The sequence below is a fragment of the Vicia villosa genome, linkage group LG2 (genome assembly GCF_029867415.1).
Source record: "Vicia villosa cultivar HV-30 ecotype Madison, WI linkage group LG2, Vvil1.0, whole genome shotgun sequence".
In the NCBI taxonomy this organism is placed as follows: Eukaryota; Viridiplantae; Streptophyta; class Magnoliopsida; order Fabales; family Fabaceae; genus Vicia; species Vicia villosa.
In genome coordinates, this window is record NC_081181.1 from 189507247 (window position 1) to 189531724 (window position 24478).

Below are 24478 nucleotides of genomic sequence, written 5' to 3' on the forward strand. Positions count from 1 at the left end.
CAAGAGATTTAGAATTTTAAATCTAAGGGCTCAATGCCTACCTACCTCCAAACTTGAAACACGCAAACATAAACATAAATGCCTATCTCATCCGGTGTCGATTCCCTATAAACTTCAAATAGTTAAACGGTTTACTGCAGCTATACATATTAGACCGTTCTTAAGAAATAGATAACACCAATTATACATTGGTTTGTCATACTTTGCAAGATGTTTAAGCATTATACATTCCTACAACACAAAATATTATCATAAATTAACACGGTCCAACATATTTTGGAACCACTCAAAAATTGCCTCATAAAATAAAAGAAATCATTTAAAAGGCTTGATGAGCAGCAACCTCTCAAAATTAAATCTTAGAAAGTCAATCCAAATTAAAGCACAACACAATAACAGCGATGAACACGTGCAAATTTGAAGGAGAAAAAGAGGACAGAAGGAAAAAGGGAATAATCATGAAAACATATTTACTGACCCGACATATTAACCGACACGACATATGAAGTCGAGTTTTGTAGTCGACCCAAAGAACCGGCTGAGAGTCACTTCTAGACGGGAATGTTTTCCAAAGAATACTCGTCAAAGTTAAACTCACTATCACCTTGTACAATGCCTTCCTGCTGCAACAAACACATAAGTATTGATTTGTTTACAGTAAAAAATTAAGTGTAACAATACTATGAATGTTTTGGATCAAACAAAAGAAGGATGCCCAACCTGTTTCAGAATTACACTCATAAGATCCTTCTGTTTGATTTTTATATGTGATATTGATGGTAAATACTGAATCAAAAGCTTGTTTATACACAGTAGGAACTCTACAATGTATATCAGATCCCTGAAATGCAAATATTAGTGTATGAGTATATGAAATCTGTTAAAAGTTCAAATCTGTAAAAGGGACTGCATTCATGTAAACACTAAGACATATGTATCAGTGGCATTTTAGTGGGGAGTTTGTTAGCACTCTGAAATCTGCCCCACAAATTTTATGCACAGCAACAACTAAACATAGTGTAGGCCAAGAAGGTTCCTTTTCTCATCAACTCTGAAATTTGTACAACGAAAACTAAAAACTGATTTGGACAACTGAAACCTAAAATGATTTAGAAGATACAAAAATGACAACAATCAAAACTTTGAAGCGTCAAAAGTTAACCCTATCATATAAAAAACTCATCCACGGAAACCAATACATCAACGCAACACAACATAAACCAGTAGATCAACTTAAAACTTGGAAGCACAAAAAGTTAAGCCTATCATATAAAAAAACTCATGAACACAACAGCAACAGAAACTTCTTACCACATCAAACACATATTTTTTTACCATAATCATTTCTGGTGTATGGAACCCTAAAATCTGTACATATATGTATGGAGAAGAAACCCCTAAAATCTGCACATATAAAATATCAATTAATATATACACAAAATATATGCAAATGATATACCACCGCGAATTTGTCGAAAATGTTAAATCAGTCGTCATCAACTCTTCAATTGAAACAAAACCAGAACCACAAACAGATATCCATCTCCTTCGCTTGAAATCGAAACGAAAACTCAAAAGCAATAGAAAAGTTTCTTTGAAATATTGTGGATTTTTTCTAAGATACAAAAGTTGATGGTGGAAGAAGATGAAAGTTAAAGGTTGAGATGAACAATGAGGAATCTGAAGAGAGATGAGATTCAAGATGAGAGAGAAGAGAGGTGGCGTGTGAGCAACATTGACAATTTTTGGAGTACAGAAAAGTGTTGTCTTGGGGAAGTGTGAAACTGTTCACGCAAAAAGTGGTTTAAATTTCAAATATTGTATTTTTTCGGTTAACATTTAGTTGCAAGTGAGCTATCAAGACAAAAAAATTTTGTAATTTGTACACAAAAGCAAGTAAATATGTTTGACTTAGAACCAATAGTACAATTTGGTTGCAAAAAGTATTTTTTGGACACAAAATGCCCCCAAAATAATGAGGTGGAGGGCAAAGAAAAAAGGTTAAAATAGAGTTTTCCAGAGCATCTAATTTTCTTATATTATAGATTCACCTGAGTCAACCATTCTTCAGTCTTTTCTCTATCTCGTCTTTGCCGAACAGAGATTACCGACCGATAACCCTAGACTCCAAATTCTTTCTAACACTTCAATCTTTTCACCTCAAAACCAAAACTGCTATTCAATTACACTCTCAAATAGGGTTTTCTTATAGATAAATGATGGGAATTCGACCTCAGCAATCGTCTGTAGACGAAGACGATGACGAACTTCTAGGTTGTGGAACTACGATTTCGGGCCAATCAGGCTCCACGAGCAGGAGTGCCGCCTTACCGTCTACGGGAACTTCTGTTCAGTATGCAGAGTATTGAGATGCTGTGAAACTTATAGAATTGGTGTTTAGAGGCGTATGATTTGTGAAATAGACATTTTTTATTTTGTGTTTTTGAGGTCATGCCGATAGTTTCCTTTCTGGTTTTGTGTCTAATTTATTGTTGGTTCTTTGCAGTTTGTGAATAAGTAGAAAGTCAGGGAAGAACAACTTACAATGAGTTATGTTGTTGAAAAGGTTGTAGAAAAATATGAAAATTAACAAAGCAAAGTTGGTTAATGTTTGAGTTTATTTGGACCGAGCCACATTCCAAGAGGGTTAAAGTCAAGGTTAGTGTTCAGAAGGAGGTTTATCATGGTGAAATTCTGGAACAGTCTTATCTTGTCAAAGTATGTTCAACAGGATCACATGTGTGAATCTTGTTCGAAGGTTGTGACTAATCCTGATCAGTGGGTTGCGGCTGTGCAACTCAGGCATCATGTTTCTCATAGGCCTACATTCTTTTATTTGGAGCAGTTGATTCTGAAGCATGGTGCAGCTGCTCGTGCTGTCCGAATCAAACAGATGGATCATGGTATTGATTTCTATTTCACCAGTCGAACTCATGGTAACAAGTTTGTTGAATTTATAGGGAAAGTCTCTCCTATAAAGAGTCGTAGCGATAAGCAACTTGTTTCTCATGATGTAAAGAGTAGTATTGATAATTATAAATACACATTCTCTGTTGAAATCAGTCCCATTTGTCGTGAGGATTTGATTTGTTTGCCTCCTAAAGCTGCAGGAACCTTGGGAAATATCAGTCCTATTGTGATTTGCACCAAGGTTACTACTTACTAACAGCATTGCTTTACTTGATCCACATACCCTGAAATTCGGTTTCTTAGATACTGATCAGTATAGGAGGACATCCTTTAAGTCCTTACTTACCAGCAGACAGTTAGTCGAATATATCGTGTTGGATATTGAGCCTGTTTCATCTGAGGTTATTGTTGGTGGCATGAAATATGTTTTAGCTGATGCTCAAGTGGCCCGTTTGTCTGATTTCGGAAAGAATGACCAAATGTTTACTATCAAAACTCACTTGGGCAATTTCTTAAAGCCTGGTGACTTAGCACTTGGTTATGACTTTTAATAAAATAAAGTGAAGTAACGAAAGGACTGCGTGTGAAAAAAGTATCTTCAATTTGAAAAGTTAATCCATATCCGTTTTACAACAATTGGCACCATTTTACAACTGCAAAATAAATGCAGTGCATACTTCAAACCTGAAAATTTTGTAAGCCCAACAAACAAGCTTGGCAAAACACGACTTTGAACTCTTCAGACTTTAAACTATTGCATTATTAACAAATTAGAAAGAAGTTGCAAAAGGTAGAAAGAAATGGGTCTGTGGCCGGTTGAATACTCCCTCGCCCTCTCTTTAACACATCTTACACTGTTTTCGTCTTGAAAAATTGCTGGTCCTGTGTGGGTGATAATTTTGGAGCAACGTTTATTATTATTATTTTTATCTAATATATCTCAGCTGTTTGATTTGTGTTATAGAGAGTGTTGCAGAGTATCCAAATGCAGTCTAACCTACCCGGCTGCTTCTTAATCCTAGTAAGTTCTGTGAAAAATATCTGACTCTATTTCTTGTGGTCACTTTACTTGATCCGCAGTAACGGTAAGAGAATTTCTGAATGAGAAAAAAATCAGTTTGCGCTTTACAATCACATATTTAGCATTAGCTTCCATGAAAGTAACAAATATGCTGATTTTAACCGATCATGATTCGACGTAGTAAATTGATTTTCACTAATGCTGTAACATAGGGTAATAATTACTCTCCTCTCTTAACTAATGATATCCTAATGATATCCTGCTACTGAATTGAGATTGGAATATGGTTTCCATAAAGAAAAGGAATCTACTATTTAAAATGTAATGTTTTCTATAGTGCATTAGAAGAGCAACATATATTCTTTTATTAATTTAGTTAATGATGATTACTACTAGTGCTACTGTTTTGTGATGAAGTCTGTTGCATACTGAATGTTGATTAATGAATATGGTTCCCATTACCCATTTTTACATATCAGTTTGTGTTGATTAATGAATTGGTCCAAAAAAATTCCACAGAAGGTCCAGATAATTTCATGCTATTCATAGTTAATTCTCTCTTCTCGTTGTTATTAATAAACTTGAAACCATGTTAGAATATGTAACTATGAGTATTTTAGTACTAGCTCCTCTAATTATAAGTTTTAAGTATAGATTATATAATGAAAAGTTAATTATTAATATATCATGCATTGCTGGTTCATGTCCTTAATTTCAAGCAACACATACGTGTGATCATGCTTAGAGTAGAATCAATAAAAAGTCTCGTTGATTTTCTTTTTTTTAATTATATTCTGAGTATTTGATTGCTAATTAATAAGCACTTTACTTACACATGAATTAATATTCTTTACTTGTTTTAGCATACATGAAAATTAATTAAACATGTGTGTTTGATGGGGCAGTGTTCACATCTGAACCAAATCTTAACCATGTTTAATTTGGTTAATATAAAAGGAACATAATTTTAATCGTCTTTGTGTTGATTTTGTTAATTAGGAATTAATCTTATCATTTATTGTAAATTATTTACTTTCCTGTAATAGGTTATATAAATTAGACAATAGAATATTTGTAATTATTATTTGTAATTACATGTAATCACTTGTACTATTATATAGAGTATGGAATTCAATAGAGAAAGGCAAGAAGCCAGTATTATATAGAGTATGGAATTCAATAGAGAAAGGCAAGAAGCCAGTTTTCATGACATGGTGTCGTAAGGGTTCGATCAAACCTGTAAAACCTTGTTCTTGGCTGAACAGCGACACCCCAATGGGTCTCCTCGAAATCGTGTTTCTCTTTTGTATTTCTCTCAAATTCCTTTCGTCATCAATTGAAAGCTTTCGGTTGTTGTCTTGTGATTTCTTCATTGTTATTGCTTCGTGATCTTATTCCATTGTGATTTGTGATTCAGCATTCTCGACAATTGCACATTGTGTTTTGCAATTCTGTTTTGGTATTTTTGGGCGATTCAATTCTGTAATTGCTATTCTCGGCAGTGGCGGAGCCAGAATTCTTTTTAAGCCTGGGCAAGTTTTAGACGGGCACATCCGTGTTCATCTATCCGTTTTTTATTGCGTTTACTAGTGAAAATATTAACGGTAATTTCTTTGTGTAAATTTAATTATAATATAAACTATTTATATGGTAAAACATGTGATATTAAGGTATTAATCTAATATAGTCATATATAATAGATAATAATCAAAGTTCAAATTCTATAGGAATATACAATTTAAAATCTGTAATGTTTAAAAATAAAAATAAATATGCTCTTTTTAAAAACTATCAATAAAAATATATCATCCAAATCATAAAAAAAATATAAATTAAATAATCAAAAAGTGTGTCCCTCAATTTACTAAACAAACAAAAATTAATATTAACCATATCTTTTAAACAACATTATAAATACAGTAATAAAATATATTTCTCATTTCACTATAAAATTTCACTATAAAAAACATATTATTATAAAATGAATTGAAGTAAATTTTATTAATGAAAAATGGAATATTAATTTTGATTTTAATTTTGAATTACAAGGATTATTTTGAATTTATAGAAGGGAGTTTGAAAGAAAAAAATGGGAAAATTTCAAAAGTAAAAAAGGGTATCCTTAATTGGCTTGAAGCTAACAAGTGAAGTGATATATTACTTTTTTTAAGTGGCTAGAATTGCTAGCTATATTTCATTTATCTACTCCCTTTGCAAAGCCATTAACCGATTAATCTATATCTCTCTCCACTAACCTTTATCTACACCCTTAACAATTGAATCTTTCTCTCTCCACTACCTTCACCCCTTATTCAACCAAGTTAGCTTAACAGTCATTTTCATCTTCTTTCTTTTTATCTCTCTCACACAAATGAACCAACCTCTTCATCATATTCAGGAAACAAAACTCACCACCATCACAGTTGCTACAATCACGCAAACATCTAACAACAGCAGTGATAAACAGCAACAGTAGCAACAAACTTGCTGGATGGTGAAGAATCGTCGGCGGAGCCCGGGCAGCTGCCCTAGCTAGCCGGGTGCTGGCTCCGCCCATGATTCTCGGTAATTTTGTTCGGTGTTCGACCAATAATGATTTCAATATTTAATGCTTCATTGATTCGTGGTTTTGGTTCATGATTTCGCTGTGGTTGGTTTTATTACTATCCTTTTAATTGTTAAAGTAAAAGGGTTATTATATCATATGACTTCAGAAAATGAGAAAAATAATTTTTGTGTCTGTTTTATTGACTAAAATTATTTACTTGGGAATTTCAGTTCAAGATGTATGTTAAAGGAAAAGGATTATGGAGTCACCTAGATGATATTTTTAAGGCACCGACTAAACTGCTTTAGATGCATGGGAAACTAAAGATGCCCAAATCATAACTTGGACTCTAAATAGTATTGATCCCCAGATGATCAATAATTTACGCTATTTTTCAATTGCTCAAGAAATGTGGAATTATCTGAAATGTATTTACAACCTGGATAACTCGGCAAAATGTTTTCACTTGGAGCTAAACATAGCCAACTATAAACAAGGTGATTTGTCTATTCAACAATACTATTATGGTTTTTTGAATATTTGGACGGAACACTCTACTATTATACATGCTAATGTTCCCAAGACCTCTCTTGTGGGTGTTCAAGGATTTACAACACAAGTAGGCAAGATCAATTTCTCATGAAACTTCGTCTAGAATTTGAGGTTGCTAGAGGTGCTTTGCCAAATAGGAATCTCGTTCCTTCTTTGGATACTTTGTTGGTGAACTTCTTAGGGAGGAACAATGTTTGCTTACTCAAGGAACCATGACTCATGATGATGTTAGCTCCGAACATGTGGCAATTGCATATGTTGCTCAAACTAGAGGTAATGGTCGTGATATGCGACATGTCCAATGTTTTATTTTTCAAATAGTTTGGACATGTTGCTCTTAGGTGCAATAAGAAGTTCTGTAATTATTGCAAACAACAGGGTCATATCATCTTTGACTGTCCCACACGTCTCCAAAACCAACACATCATTTAGTGAAGGCATTTCATGTCACTACATGCCAGACACTTGGCTCTTCCACCACTGGTGCATCCGATAGTAGTGCTCTACAGTCTAAAATGATTCAACAAATGGTACTTGCAGCCCTTTCAGCCTTAGGTATTTAGGGTAAATTTTTCCATGTTTCTCGTTCATGGTTTCTTAATTCTGGTGCATTCAATCACTTGACTGGTTCATCTGAATACTTGCACAATTTACATTCTTATCATGGTAATCAGAAAATTCAAATTGTTGATGGTAATTCCTTATCTATCACCAACGTTGGTGACATAAACTCTGATTTTCGGAATGTGCTTGTCTCAACTGGACTTGTTTCTAATTTATTGTCTGTTGGTCAATTGGTGGACAACAATTGTGATGTTAATTTTTCTCGGCCTGGTTGTCTTGCGCAGGAGCATATGTCGGGGAAAGTCCACCATAGGTTTTGTGTATGTGTTTGTTTTATAAGGTTATAAGGAAGTCTTGGTGCGAGACTTGTTCAAGGATATAAACATAGTGAAAAATCCTTCAAGGTGTGAAAGGACTGGATATACCATTGGTTATAAGGGTAACTTGTATAACTGCCTTATTTCCTTGATTTTTCAACACTTTAAATTTCGACATTCCGAAAAAATAACAAGTTAAGAATTAGGCTTGATTGCAACTTTAGTCTCCCTATTTTGTTTTTTTTTTTAAATTAATTTGATCCCTCTATTTTAAAAACTACTATTTTAGTCCCTTTTTAAGTTTTCTGTGCATTTTTCGTCCCCCCGTTTTGCTTTATCTGCAAAATTAGTTCCTATTTTTGTCCATTTTTTAACAGGAAACTCAAAAGAGGGACCAAAATCGTGGTTTTAAAAATGGGGGAGGAGACCAAAATCGAAAAAAAGACAAAATAGGAGGATCAAAATTGTAATTAAACCTAAGAATTATTGCGTAAAAACGAGAAAATTCGGGTAGTCTTACTTAACCCCCCTCTATTAGGTTGCATCTCATAGTTACAATATCCCTTTTAACAATGTCATCATATTATCCGTTGCATCGTAACCATATTATGGTGGTGATAATTCCATAAACTCCATTTCCTTGACTTTGTCCACCATTTCATCTAGTGTACCTTTTGGACAAAAATCACTTAATCACTCTAACGCTCTGATTGAATTCCAAAATCATTTCATTTTTAGTTCTTCCGCCTTGAGTGTCAACGACAGTGTAAATTTCTTTAAGGTTTTGTTCGTGTCCTGCTAAATATTACACCTTGCTAATTAAATTTGTCTTCCATTTAGGGGATTGTGAGTGACTTCATAACCTCCTCCCCCCTCCCCATTGTCTGACTATTTAGCTTGACAAACTCATTGTCGAAGATATGAAGTTCGACTTGGAACATTCTCTTGGCACCTTGGTTATTGGTTTTTGGACATTAATTCCTTTGTTTTTTTTCCATAGGATATGATTACTCTCGCCCTTCATGACGTGACATCCTTTCTTGTTTTACTAATTATTGAAACCGAGACACCATTAGTTCATGATGCTTATATTCCTCAACTAGGAATCTCTTTTTCTAAGAGTGCCTTTGGGTACTCCATGTTTTTGGCCTTCAATGACAAAAACCTATGCAATGTCACTAATGTCGAGCACTATGATTTATCATTATAGTTGGTTAGCAAGTTCTTTGTGTGTATCAACTCTTGAACGAGCACCAATTTTACATTGTCCTTTTGGATGATGAAATGGAATCATCCTTGTACATGTTTATCTTTCTTTTCTTGCGAAGTGATCTAGAGTGAAAGTGAAAAGATATTTAAAATTGACCGATGTGAAGTTTATATAGAATGAACAGATAAAACTGTTTTCGTTTAATTGGCGTTGTATGAATCATTGTTTTACTAGATATGATGGTAGGAGATATGTCGGAGCCAAGATCATATGTTTCGGACTTGGGTGAAATCTTACTTGTTCCTATACTTGTTGTTTGCACCTTCCATAAAAAACAACAATTTCACTGTTAAAACTTAGAATTGGTGTTATGACATACTTATAACATTTTCTTAATTGGAGTCTCAACAGATAATTACAACTTAGTAGGATTGGGAAACTTAGTAGGATTGGTTTTTAAAAAGATGAGATGACTCCTCAAATCATTGTAAACTCTGTGACATGTATCATGTATGTACATTTGTTGAGTGTCGTAGATAAATCAAGGTATACTGCTTCTATGACTCTTCTAGTGAAAAAATATTTGTTAAAATTGAAATATTAATCGAAATGAGCTTTCTAATAAGGTTGTTCTGTTTCTATTGCAAAAGAAAAAGAGTAATTAATAGACTACAACTCTAAAAAAAAGTCAATAAGTTGAGTATATAATTTAAGGTCATTCGTTCTGATAAAAAAGTTTAATTAATAGTTGTACAAAATATTGTATTATTTGAAGATAAAATTTACAATGGCTCACTTATTCACTTTTAAAAAAATAATATTTTAATTATTAAATACTAGATCAGACATTGAAGCCACTCAAATTCTCAAAGTGCCACAAAATATCAACTCAGAAAAGAACAAGAACATGTTTATCATGTTATGGTTGAAAGAAAAGTCCCAGGACCCAGATGTAGGCCCCTAAATTGAATAGTCTTAGCATATACTCCATCTATTTTTGTCTTAATAATTTGTATTTTATACTGTACATACTAAAACAATTAAATTTTATTACTATTATTATATAATAATTTTTTAATTATTTTATTTATTTTTTATAATAAATAATTAAGAATATTTCTAACAAATCAATAATTTTATATATATATATATATATATATATATATATATATATATATATATATATATATATATATATATATATATATATATATATATATATATATATTCACTCATAATATTTTTTAATGACAGTAAAAATTACTATATTTAGTTGATAATGACTTTGGTTTACTAAAACACTAAGGGAAAAGCTAACATGTGCCTTAAAGGCACAAGTTAATGAGATATTTATAAAAATATTTTATAGGAACGCGTGCATTCAATGTATCGAAACTTTAAATTTGACTTTATTCCATTTAATTACATTTTACTTTTTTTAATTATAGCATCCTTAACATGTGCCCTTAGGGCACATGTTAGCATGACCCAAACACTAATTCATGTCGGCATTGCAAATTTTAGTAGCTTTGAGATTTTGAGTCTAGCCAAATGGCGACATCTCAAAACTTTGAAGGGGATTTGTTGCCTAATGATTGGTGTGATAATTGTAATTAGAATTAATCCAAAGGTACTTTATAAAAATAATAAAATTAGTCTTTAATTGGAAACTTGTACACACTGCACTAACAAAAGTGATTATTGACAATATCTTCTTTTAGAATACAACTACTCAACTAGCTTATAGACAATACTTTTTAATGAACATTTTTTGTGGAAACATATTTTATTTTTTCTTCTTATGGCCAACTAATGATATTAGTAGAATTTTTCTTTAGCCACCTCCCTATGGGGTCACCCCTAGCGAAAAACCAAAACTACCCCTGCTTCGAAAATGAACTTCCGAAGCGCTTTTTTTTTTTGAATTTTTTTTGTCTTCGGAAATGAACCTCCAAAAATGTCAAAACCGTTAATATTTTCGGAAGTTCATTTCCGAAAATATTTCTGCATATACAAATTTCCCTCCTTCACTATTTCATCATTTTTCTCCAACACTTTTCCAAACCCTCTCCAAACCCAATCAATCTCCATCCATTTTTCGTCCTAAAATCAAGTTTCAAACCGTTGATCACGTTAAAGGGAGCATAGAAAGCTACAATTTCAGGTAAACATCACTTATTTCATTCCCTATTTCACTACATTGATTCAACAAAATTCTGCTGAATACTGATATAATTCGGAAGTTCATTTCCGAAATATGTTACCTAACATATTTCGGAAATGAACTTCCGAAAATAGGCCTGGCAGTAAAAAAAACAGTTTTGGCCAACTTTTGATAATTTATTCATTTGTTAGGTATGGTGCATCCAGACAACATTGTGCAAGACGATGGAGTATTAGTTCCAGAAATTGTCAACGATAATAACGATCCGGTTATTGACGTTACTCCTATGATCAATGCGGTCGATGTTCGGCAACATTTTACAATTGATCGGAGCTTCGGCGATCGCGAACAATTGCTTGATTGGGTTCGGAAGGAAGCTAACAAAAATGGATTTGCAATTGTTATTTTAAGGTCGGACAACGGAAATAGTAGGCGGAAAGCTTTCGTTGTTTTGAATTGCGAACGGGGTGGTAGTTATGTACAATCAAACCGGGTGCTAAAACACGAGGACACGGGGTCGAGAAAGTGCGGGTGTCCCTTTAAGTTGCGTGCTACTCGGAGGGTTGATGATTTGTGGCGGTTAACCGTAATTTGTGGAATGCATAATCATGCCTTGGATGTCAAGTTACACGGACATCCAATGGCGTGTCGTTTGTCCCGCGAAGAGAGGAATGTGATATCGGACTTAACGATAGTCAAAGTGGCGCCTCGCAACATACTTGCCGATTTGAAGCGTAAGAAACCGGATAGCGTTTCAAATATCAAGCAAGTTTACAATGAACGGCACAATCTCAAAGTGTTGAATATGGGTCCTCGGTCGGAAATGCAACAACTTTTGAAACTACTAGGCGATAACAAATATGTTTCAAGCTTCCGAACCTCCGAGGACAAAGTTACGGTGCGTGATATTTTTTGGACTCATCCCGAAAGTATCAAATTATTCAACACATTTCCAACCGTTCTTGTGATGGATTCGACGTACAAGACCAACAAGTATAGGCTTCCGCTTCTAGAGATAGTCGGTGTTACCTCGACGGACAAGACTTATTCGGTGGGGTTTGCTTTTTTGGAGTGTGAAAAAGAAGACAACTTTACGTGGGCCTTGGGAATTTGCAAGTCTTTGTTAGTTGATCAAGCGGTTATGCCAAACGTTATTGTCACCGATCGGGACAATGCTTTGATGAATGCGGTCGATACCGTCTTCCCGACATCTACCGCTTTACTTTGCCGGTATCACATAACTTGCAACGTGAGAAGCAAGTTGAAACCCGCGGTTGGGACAAAAGATAGGCCGGATGAAAACGGTAAAGTTGTTAAAGTCGGTGTTGTGGTTGATAGGATAATGGCGGCATGGAGGGAAATTTTGGATGCCTACTCCGAAGATGTGTATACCGAGAAATTGGTACACTTTAGGTCATTGTGTGGTTCCCTTAAGACTTTTTGTCATTATGTCGAATCCACCATTCTTGACAAAGTTAGAGAAAAAGTCGTGTGCGCTTGGACAAATCGAGTTAGATATCTTGGTTGCACCACGACTAACCGAGTTGAATCCGCACATGCGGTCTTCAAGAGGTGGTTGGGTGATAGCAAGGGAGATTTGTGTCGGGGATGGGACACCGTGAACCAAATGCTTGAAAATCAACACAATGAAATTCAAACATCGTTCGGTCGGAGCAAGACGGTTATGGAACACCGGTTTAAAGGGCAAACTCTATTCTCCCAATTGATTTACAACATATCTCGAACGGATTTGAATTTTTTGTTTCATGAAGCTAAGCGGTCGGAGACGACGGGGCCGGATAGTTCATTATGTGGGTGCACGATTAGAAAGACATACGGCCTACCATGTGCTTGTATACTTGCAAAAAAAAAGAATTTGAATTCACCCATACGCATGGATGAGGTAGCCGACCATTGGAAGAAACTTCGTTTTGATGATTTTGACCCGCCGAAAGAAAATGACTCCAAAAGCACCATCTCCGACGAGGTGGAAGTGATAATGGAGAAGTTTGCTAAAGCGGACGACACAACAAAAATGCACATAAAAGAACAATTGCGAAAGATCGCATTTCCGGAGACCACCGATTTGAAACCGCCATCTCAACCGGTTAAGATTAAAGGTGCACCGAAAAAGTCCAAAATTACACAAGATGACACATCAACAAAACGATCTCCTTCCTACTTTGAACATGTTGATGCATCGTTACCGGAAATTCATGAGACACCTAAGTCCAAGAGTAGTGGTAACAAAGGTGCCCGTATTTCGAAGCCACCTCGCACACCACCGATAAAAAAATCACCCATTGTCTACATTGATGAGATGCCACTTTTTATGCACAAATATATCGATAACATCGTTGATGTTGGAGGAGACGGCAATTGTGGATATCGGGCCGTTGCGGGTTTGCTCGGTAAAGGGGAAAATAATCACACTTTAGTCCGACGGGAACTTCTTGCGGAGTTGACTTCGTATCGGGACATCTACGGCCGACTATATGAAAATCAAGAAAAGTTTGCAAAAATTCATGATTCACTTGTTCCACCACTTACCGGTATCGCTCCGGTCTCGAAGTGGATGTCATTCCCCGATATGGGTCATCTCATAGAAAGTGCATATGATATTGTATGCGTCGATTTGACAAGGTTTGGACTAAGTGAGACTTTCTTTCCACTTCATAGTCGACCGCCATTGGACTCGTCGGGCCGAATCATATGCATCGGGTATCTACGATCGCGGCACTTCGTCCAAGTGTTTTTGAAACCGGGGTGTCCTATACCGGCTACTTGTTGTCAATGAACCGCACATCGTTCAAATAAGGCGGAGACTTGGCCGGATCCTTTTGTTTCAAGAATGGCGGAGTTTGAAGAAATGATGAGCCAAGAGCGCGAGCAAAATAGAGAGCGGTCGAAGAATGAGCCTATTTTGGACTTTGGATCCACCGATTGGTTCGGTGAATTTTAGTTTGTTCCGGATCGTTTTTTGTATGTATTGTTGTTTATCATGTAAAATCGGACCGATTCAATACATGTATAATATAATTATGTTTTATGACTTGCTTGTCTAATTTATTGTTAATGTCAATTCCATATGTTCAATTTAGACAACACACTAAGCAATCAACAAAATGCAAAATTTATGTCTATTTCTGCATAATTCGGAAATGAACTTCCGAAATATGCTAGTCTGCCTCCTATTTTCGGAAGTTCATTTCTGAAATGTCCCCTGAGGCAGGATAAGGTTTGTTAGGCCATCAATGCTCCAATAAGTCTATAAATACACACTCTTCTTCATCCTCTCCACACCACAAAACACAAATGACACAAACCTACCCCCACCTAGCATTCGTCTACTTTGAAACCGGCTACCCGATGCCGTTCCAATTTCGCTTCTCGCGCGACACGCCGTTTGCGGAGTTGATACCGTCGCTCAACACGCTTTTGCACTATCCCGAGAATCGAAAGGTTGTCAAGCTCGAGTACCGCTCGCCATCGCTTAACGACGAGGGAGGCATTAAGTTCACACCTTTTGAGATCAAGAACGACGAAGATTTGGCGGTTATGTGGACAACGTTCGACCGATTTTCTTCGAAAGGCCCGATCGAGTTGGACGCGAAACTTCAAAGATCGGCGGACGATGTTATCAAAATGTTGACTCTTCCCCACCTACCTGTGATCAACAATATGTAACTTTAATTATATGTAATATTATCGTTGTAATCTTCACCCGATTAATTAAAGCGAATTGTTGTTGTTTTTCATTTTCTTCTGTCCAGACATATTTTCGGAAGTTCATTTCCGAATACCCCAAGGGGGGTGCGTTCGGAGATTACCTTCCGAAACACCACATTTTCTGAAAAAGTAACTTTATTTCGGAGATGCATCTCCGAAATCAATATTTTATATTAAAAAAAACACGTTTTCGGAGATGCATTTCCGAAAACACTTTTTTAAGAAAAAAAGTACAGTTTCGAAAATAAACTTCCGAAACAAGGGGTATTGTGGTAAATTCACCAGGGGTGGGCAAGAAGGTTGGGAGGTGGGTGAAGAAATTTTCTATTAGTATTACTACCTACCATTCCTATAAACAAACAAAATACGAAACTTTACCATGATTTTGTTTTAAAGTTCAATATTTGATTTATAACCAATTACTCTAAAAAGATCAATTTTATTGTTTATTTGCAGTACCTTATTTAAAGTCAAAATAAAATTTTGTATAATCTATTACTTAGCTCTAGTCAGTCTAATATATTTAAATGTTTTATTAATATTGGATTAAAGTTTATTTTTTATTTGGGTTATTAAAAATATTGTTGTCTATTAAAAAATATAAATTAGATATTTAATTTATGAAAATAAACTATAAATTCCATTTCCAATAATTCAATCAGATTGTTGGTTGGAGCTAACAGAGTGATTGGGCTAACGGTTGGATGAGGAATGGTAGTAACAAGGGCTGACATGAATTAAAGTGACAGCGACACGCTTCAGTGACAAGTCACTCGTTGCCTTTCTGTCCAAGTGCTTACTTTTCTACGTGTCGATGAAGTGTTCAGCCAGCAATACGAGGTACAGTACGTGCCATTTAACATGAAAATGTTTGTGTGTCTTTTGTTTCATGTTTATATCACACTGAATTGATTTTGAGTATGTAAAACAGATTTTACTATTCTATATTTCTTAAAATGTCAATTTAAATAAAGCTTCCATTTTTCTAAAATATTTTTTTCATTTTTAAAAAAATTTAAAATTATTAATTCAAATATTTAATTTAAAGATAGTTAAATATTTGATTTTATTTAAATATATTACTATTTACATGTATTAGATTATATTTTAAAAAATCAATCACAACAAAAAACTACGTTCATATATTTAGTTGGAGCTAACAAAGTGAGTGGGGGCTAGCTGTTGAATGAGGAACGGTGGCAGTAGTAAGGGCTGAAATGAAGTAAAGTGACAGCGACATGTGTTCACGCGTTGCCTTTCTGTCCATTTCTTTCCTTTCTATTGTGGGAGCAATTTAAAACGTTTTTTTTACCATCTCAAATCTCAAATGTTGACGCCGTTTGTTATGAACTTATGGGTATTACTCCGTCAGTTTTAAAATAAATGTCTAATATTTTTCACACATTTTAAAGAATGCAAGGTATAAAATGAATTCTTATCTACCCAACTCAAAAAGTTAGGTAAGGTTACCTCCCTTTGAAAACGACAAATATTTATAGTATTTTAATAAATAATTAAATGTGTTAAATTAGATGGAATTATGTGATTGGTTGAAGATACACTACCCATCTTTTTATGATGGGTAGAGAAGTTGTCCTCATAAAACAATATATTTCTAAAAAATTAACTAATCTTATAAATTTATTAAAAATAATATACAAAGTAATAATTAAAGAATATAATTAAAAAAAAACAATTATTAAAATAATATTTATTTTGAAACAAGTTTGATTTACAAAAACACTTATTATAAAATGGAAGGAGTAGTAAAAAATACTTAATACTTCTTCCGATCACTATTATCAACAAATATTTAATTTTTAATCATATTTATTTAATAAAAAAAAATAATTTAATTATTAGATAATATTTACTCAATATAATATAATATTCAAAAATATTTAAAAGAGATGACAGAGATTTCTTTTAACTTAACCAAATATCTTGAATTCAAAATCAATTATACATACGCAACTCTGCCTATTATGATCCTACAAGTTTGAATTAAAAAAGCCAACCCTTTTTACGTCCATATAGATTATGTCCTATAGGGTATCTCGTCTTCGAAAATAGATTCACTTGAATTCTGGTGATATAAAAGAGTTTGATAAAAATATTTTAGTGCATGTTTGGATTAATTTTTGGAATGGCCAAAAGCAATTCTAGAGATATAGAATTGATTTTGGGTGATTTTGATATGTTTGATTAGACAAAAGTAGAATTGATTCTGCCTCCAGAATTGATTCTACTTAAAGCTACAATTTGTAGCTTCTGCCTCCAAAATTAATTCTGGGTGATTTTTGCACTGAAATTTATTGTTCAACTCACAGTTACATAAATGTATCAGAACATAAATTAATTCTGCTAAACTCAATTCTGTCATAATCAATTCTATCAAACTCAATTCCACCAGAATCAATTCTCTCCACCGCCAATCCAAAGGCACTCATAGAAGTTGTGTAAACAAATTTAAAACTTAAAGTCTACAAATTACCCTTTTCAATACAAATTTTCTTCTAAAAAAATCCTATCAATAATTATAAAAGGACCACATAGTTTTTTATAAACTTATTTCTACTTTTAGTAAGAAATAATATTCCCTCCGTCCCATAATGAGTGACCCAGCACATCATTTTACATAGATTAAGAAAATGGTATAAAAGTAAGAGAGAAAATATCGTTTTTACTATAGTACCCTTATCTTGTCTTGAAAATGGTGAAACTTTTATTATTAGAGAGTAAAATTGGAAAAAGTGCATTGGAAATTGAAATGGATCATTCATTTTGGGACACTATTTTATTTCAAATGGGTGGTGACTCATTGTGGGACGGAGGGAGTAATAATTTGTACAAATTTTTCTTATAATATCTTAAATGTAACATGTTTTATAATAAGTGATGGAGAAAGTAGCATAGATATTTGGAAAGCAAAGTTTGATTCTTAAATAGGAGTTAGGACCCTCTTATCTTCACAATTCACAAGGATCATTTTTTCCACTCTTCTTATTCACTTCTCTCCTTCTCTCCCATAGTTAGCTGAGAAGAACTCATCCAAAATGGTTATCTCCACAACTGTCAAACATCCAGATGAACATAGTGAGAGCATAGACTGTACTTTTGCTTCTAGATACGTGCGTGAACCAGTTCCAAAGTAAGTCACAAACTTGATAAGTTCTTTGTTGGTAGTAATTGAAGTAAGGTTTATAAATTTCTATGTTTGTTGTTGGTAATAACAGGTTCAAGTTGTCAGAGAGTTCTATACCAAAAGATGCAGCATATCAGATAATAAATGATGAGTTGATGTTAGATGGGAAACCAAGGCTTAACTTGGCTTCGTTTGTGACTACTTGGATGGAACCTGAGTGTGATAAGCTTATCATGGATTCACTTAACAAGAACTATGTTGACATGGATGAGTATCCTGTCACCACTGAGCTTCAGGTCTGTTTAATATGATGGTATAGTTTTTCAGCAAGATTCTGGATTCACGCCATGATCGTGTTGTGATCTTTGATATTGCGGAGAATTGTAGTCAAATAAAACTAATTTGTGTTTTAGTCAACAAACATCAAAAAAACAAAAACTATAAGTTGCAATAAAGTGTTGCTGATGTACGGACTTTTAGATTCAGAGAGAAAAAGTTTATGTCTCTATGAATCATAGGTACTTTACCACTGCAACACCGTGATGCAGATGTATAGATCTAATTTTAAACTAAAATAATGTATCTCGAATTGCGGTTGTGACATTGTTTTTAAGTTTTGATTTTGAGTAATTGGGTGTTTTATATGATCATAAAGTTTGGAGCTTTGAAGATTTGTTTGGTGAAACTAGATAAATAAGTACACTTCTTGAAGATCTGATTACATTATTTTGTTCTGTGCCAGCTCAGTCGGTAGTTGCGCTGAGACATCTGATATAAGGCCGCGTTCGAACTTGCGGCATCTCACTTATTTACCTTTAGAGTGAGATTTGAGCTATTAGGCTATTAGACCAAAAAGAATTTGAATATTTTGGTATTGTATATGATCATTTTATGGTGAATTTCTATTGAAATTTGAAACTGGTAAAGAGATTTGATTCATTTGTTGAATTCTGCAGAACCGGTGTGTGAATATAATAGCACATCTCTTCCATGCTCCTATCGGTGCAGAAGAAACTGCAGTAGGTGTTGGAACTGTAGGATCATCAGAGGCAATAATGTTAGCTGGTTTGGCTTTTAAAAGGAAGTGGCAGACAAAGAGAAAATCAGAAGGCAAACCTTATGACAAGCCCAACATTGTTACCGGGGCTAATGTCCAGGTTGACAACTTATGACATGTCTATAAACTCTCTGATAGCTTATGAAAACAGCTTATAACTGGCACGGGCACGGAAACAATTTGACTTTAGTTTATATTTTGTTATAAAAATAGTTTATGCATACGCCCTTATTTGATACATGTTTATGTTACACAGGTTTGTTGGGAAAAATTTGCTAGGTACTTTGAGGTTGAACTAAAAGAAGTGAAACTCACAGAGGGATACTATGTAATGGATCCATTGAAAGCAGTTGAAATGGTAGATGAGAACACTATCTGCGTTGCAGCCATTTTGGGTTCAACACTGACCGGAGAGTTTGAGGATGTGAAGCTTCTTAACGAACTTCTTACTATAAAGAACAAGGAGACAGGATGGGATACACCGATTCATGTCGATGCTGCGAGTGGAGGTTTTGTTGCTCCATTTCTCTACCCTGATCTGCTATGGGATTTTCGCTTGCCATTGGTGAAAAGTATCAATGTTAGCGGTCACAAGTACGGTCTTGTCTACCCTGGTATTGGTTGGGTTGTCTGGAGGAATCAAGATGACTTGCCGGCTGATCTTGTTTTTCATATCAATTATCTTGGATCCGATCAACCAACTTTCACATTGAATTTTTCCAAAGGTAATAATATACTTATACATCAGTTCCGTTAAGTCAGCTCAGTTGGTAGCTGTAGCTGTGGAAAGACATCTTATTGTAGAGAGGACGCGGATAATGAGTAGTTTTTTTCCCTAAATTTTTCTTTGTATTTCTTTCGACAGGATCGAGTCAAATCATTGCTCAATACTACCAATTCATACGACTCGGATTCGAGGTAATTATATTATTATTTTGATGCTGAATGTAAGTATATGCCTGATATAACTATAGGTAAAATATTTCAATTTTGTGCAATACATGTTTTCTTATACATTCTGACATTCTGTTATGTTTCTTGCACTAAGGGCTACAAAAATGTGATGATAAATTGCTTGGCGAACACAAGAATTCTGAAAGAAGGAATTGAGAAAACTGGAAAGTTTAAGATTGTGTCCAAGGACGTCGGCGTGCCACTTGTAGCCTTCTCCTTGAAAGACAGTAGCCGACACACGGTATTCGAGATAGCAGACCATTTGAGAAAATACGGGTGGATAGTTCCGGCCTACACAATGCCTGCAGATGCGCAACACATCGCTGTCCTCCGTGTGGTGATCAGGGAGGACTTTAGCCGCAGCTTGGCTGAGAGACTTGTTTCTGATATTTGCAAAGTTGTGACTCTCTTGGAGACACTTCCAAGTACTATCGCCTCGAAAGATGCTCATGTCGCAGTTATCGCGAGTGAGACGAGCCATGAGGTTAAGAAAGATATTACAGAGACTCAAGCCGAGATTGCACGTTATTGGAAGAAGATTGCTAAAGGAAAGAGAGTTGGAACATGCTAGTGTTGTTGAATGTTAGTTGTGATTTGTGAGCTACTTTGTATTTGTCGTACAATTAAATTTAATGTGTGTAAGGATTGTTTCATTGTTAACTTTATTTATCTATGTAGAGATATAACCATTGTCTATGTATCTCTAAACCATATATTTATATGGATGAATGAATGAAATAAGACTTGTTTCCTTTGCATACATATGTAATCTAAGTACAATACTCCATGGTTTTATTTTTTTCATTTCAAAACAAGCCTTATCATGAACAAACCAAAGGCTATCACATAAAAGGAGTCGAAGAATTCTCAAAAGGAACGCCGAGAATCTTTGAAAACGAGATCAGCATTTTCTTCAATTAGACCACATGGGTGAGGACAAAGGGATTCACCATAGTTCCTTGGTGGAAAATCTTCTTTTTAGTTGGAAATCTATCTGATAAGACTGTTTGAGTCAGCTGAACATGTTTAGGGATAGTTTGAAAAGTCCATAGATACATAGACAAATGGTTGTCCTTTTATCATTCTTAATCAAAACTTTTCCTATACCTTGCATTTTAAAAGGTAGTTGTGTCGTTTTTTATATGTGTTATTTATTATGAGATTAATGTAGAAAGTTTGTTATTTTGGTAGTTATTAGTTGTTGTAATTAACTATCTAAAGGTTAATTAGTTATTGGAATGTAACTACTTTAGATGCTCACTTTCCATATATAAGTGTATCATTCTCATACATTCATTTAATTAATAAATGAGATATTTTGATCTTTCCTCATTGTGAATCAAACTATAATATGGTATAAGAAGAAATTGTTTGATTCTCTTACTTGCATACATTTCTTCTTCATCTCGTGCTCCACTTTGCTTCGTTCATCTATGGCAAATCATGATGATCCCTACTAGCTTCACTTATCCGATTATCCTGGGTTGTTCTTGTTTCACAACTGTTAACCGGTGATAATTTCAATTCTTGACGCAGTGCCATGTTAATGACTCTTAATGGCAAGAACAAAATTGATTTTATCGATGGAACACTTCAGAAATCAGAAGACCACTCTCCTCAATATCGTTCATGGATGCACAACAACGACATCGTTTCATCTTGGGCTGCTTAATTCACTTTTTAAAGAAATCTCTGCTATTGTGATTTATGCTGCAAAGATTTGGAAAGAACTCCGATATCAGTTTCAACAAAAATATGGTCCTCGAGTTTTCCAGTTGAAAAAGAATCTTAACTGCACACAAGGATCATCCACTGTAAGTACGTACTACACACGGTTCAAGCCTCTATGGGAGGAATTGGGAGAATATCGACATGTCCACACACTACAATAAATAACGTTTTTCATGATGAAACTTTCACAATGTACGAAACAAAAATCGCAGGTATATGTGAACGGAGCGAATTGTTTTATTTACAAAATATATTAATAAAACTACTACCTCAGATATTTATAAATCTGACATAAATATATGCTAAGGGTTTGAGGTTCGATTCTCAACTTTTGATATTTAATGTTAAATATGGAACCAAAAAGGCGCCATTATGTTTTCTAGATTTTACGTCAGATATGTTACCTCGGTTTTTTAGAAAACCGAGATAAATACTCCAAAAAAATTTATTCTTTTGGCGACCAAAAAGGCTTGATGACTTGTTTTTTAAGCAAAGTGGTCAACATTGTTCCAATGCATAGTACAAGCACGCTTGGAGTGGTTGATCACTTTAAACATGTTGTGTCTGAGCTTTTGGTTGAGTGTATGCAGAAGGAACAAGTTGGGAGCTCAAGGAGAATGGACTTTGTGATTAAAGTTTACTTTTCCAAAATGGAAGTCAAGCCTTTATGCCATAAATGAACAACTTCAATGGATAATGCTTGAAACACTTGGATCATAGCTCAAAAGCAAGGGTAATCCTCTGATTATGGATGGATTCTCAAGTAAGAGGATCTACAAACAAGGGTTATGCATATTTGGTTCAAAGTTCATAGCTTGGTTCTTCATGAAATGGCTTGAAATTCAAGAATGGATCCCTAACTTCAACCCTTCAAAACTCCTAGCTCACAAATGCTATGGAGGTGTTCTAGTACTTTTCCGAAAGCACTAAACATGCTCTACAACTTTCATGTTTGGTGTTTCTTCAAATTCATCTTGCATCTTAGTGTAAAATACCCACGAAGTTGGAAGAAAACTAGGTTAAAAACACTTTGAAATTTTTCCTAAGTGTTTTGAAAAAAGTAGCTAACTTCCAAGCTCCATAACTTAAAAGTCATTCATCTTTTGAGAATTTGTACATATTGACAAAATTGTAGATCTTGACTTTTTCTTCATTATGAGCTTTAGAACAAAAAAATTGGCCAAGGGGTGAGAAAGTTATGGCCCTTCAAAGTTGAGTAAAAATCACGCATTTCTTCATGAAAAAGTCAAAACCCTAATTGTTGACTTTTTTATTCTTCTTCAACACGAGGATTGATGCGTAGATGAAGATGCTTGTTCAATCGTGTTTCACTCTCGATTGCCTTTGATGTTTTTTCAAGCATGTTTTACTCTTGTTTGACTTTGCTGTCTATCTTTCCCATCCGTTTTCTTTCACGTTTTACTCTTGAATGTCTTTAAATGCGTTTATCAATTTCATCCATGTTTTACTCTTGAATGTCTTTGACGTGATTGCTTGTTTCAAGTCTTACTCCCACAGAGTTCAACGCCTGTCAACATATCATATTGCATTCAAAATAAAAAAAAAAGTCCATGCATTACATTTCATTTGCATAAGGACAAAAATTTGGGTCTTTTGTATTTAATTACCTCTCGCCATTGGTACACGAAGACTGAAGTGGATTTTCTTCAACACGAGGATTGATGCGTAGATGAAGAAATGAGGTTTGTCATCAACACATCCCTCCCTTCTTGATAGGAATCAACCCTCGTGTTGACGATGATCCTTGTGAGTCCACGAGGAAATGAAGTCGACCCAGACAAGGGAAAATATATGAAGATTATTATATATTTTTTGAATGCAAATTCTACTAACATTGTTTATAGTAAAACCGCGTGGTTTTACAATCCAACAGATAAAATAACACGGTTTTACAGTCCTTAAACATGAGGGTTTTCTTCAATAGGATTTTCTTTAACACGAGGATTGATGCGTAGATGAAGATGCTTGTCCAATCGTGTTTCACTCTCGATTGCCTTTGACGTTTTTTCAAACACGAGGATTGATGCGTAGATGAAGAAATGAGGTTTGTCATCAACACATCCCTCCCTTCTTGATAGGAATCAACCCTCGTGTTGACGATGATCCTTGTGAGCCAACGAGGAAATGAAGTCGACCCAGACAAGGGAAAATATATGAAGATTATTATATCTTTTTTGAATGCAAATTCTACTAACATTGTTTATAGATAAAACAACGCGGTTTTACAGTCCTTAACACGTAAGGTAACACTTACTTCTTCTTGTCAATGTCTGCGGTCTCACTTCTTCCAGCTTTCTCCACAATCACCTACAAATAAATGTCATATTTCAGCAATAGCGCATTATTATAGAATAAACACAAATATAATGTATGTATACTAAATACAATCTTACAGGTACTCTATCAGGATAGTTCTCTCTAAGGCGAGTCGATTCAGCCTGCCTTCTTTTTGACATGTACAAAACATCAAGATGTTATTCATGTACAATAAATACACAAGGGTTTTAAAACTCATAAAAAAATACACAATAAATACACAAGATTATTATATCTTT

At 34.5% G+C, this 24478-nt stretch overlaps 1 protein-coding gene and 1 pseudogene across 1 annotated transcript; both read left to right on the forward strand.

Moving 5' to 3' along the window:
• Nucleotides 1–2057: 2057 nt before the first annotated feature.
• On the forward strand, nucleotides 2058–5827 carry LOC131653347 (uncharacterized; annotated as a pseudogene).
• A 12139-nt stretch (nucleotides 5828–17966) lies between these two features.
• On the forward strand, nucleotides 17967–20933 carry LOC131653348 (glutamate decarboxylase-like). The gene is made up of 6 exons (XM_058923461.1): nucleotides 17967–18166; nucleotides 18252–18456; nucleotides 19117–19317; nucleotides 19474–19942; nucleotides 20083–20135; nucleotides 20266–20933. The coding sequence occupies exons 1-6, from the start codon at nucleotides 18072–18074 to the stop codon at nucleotides 20740–20742; spliced, it is 1500 nt and encodes a 499-aa protein (XP_058779444.1). The 5' UTR covers nucleotides 17967–18071; the 3' UTR covers nucleotides 20743–20933.
• Nucleotides 20934–24478: the final 3545 nt, after the last annotated feature.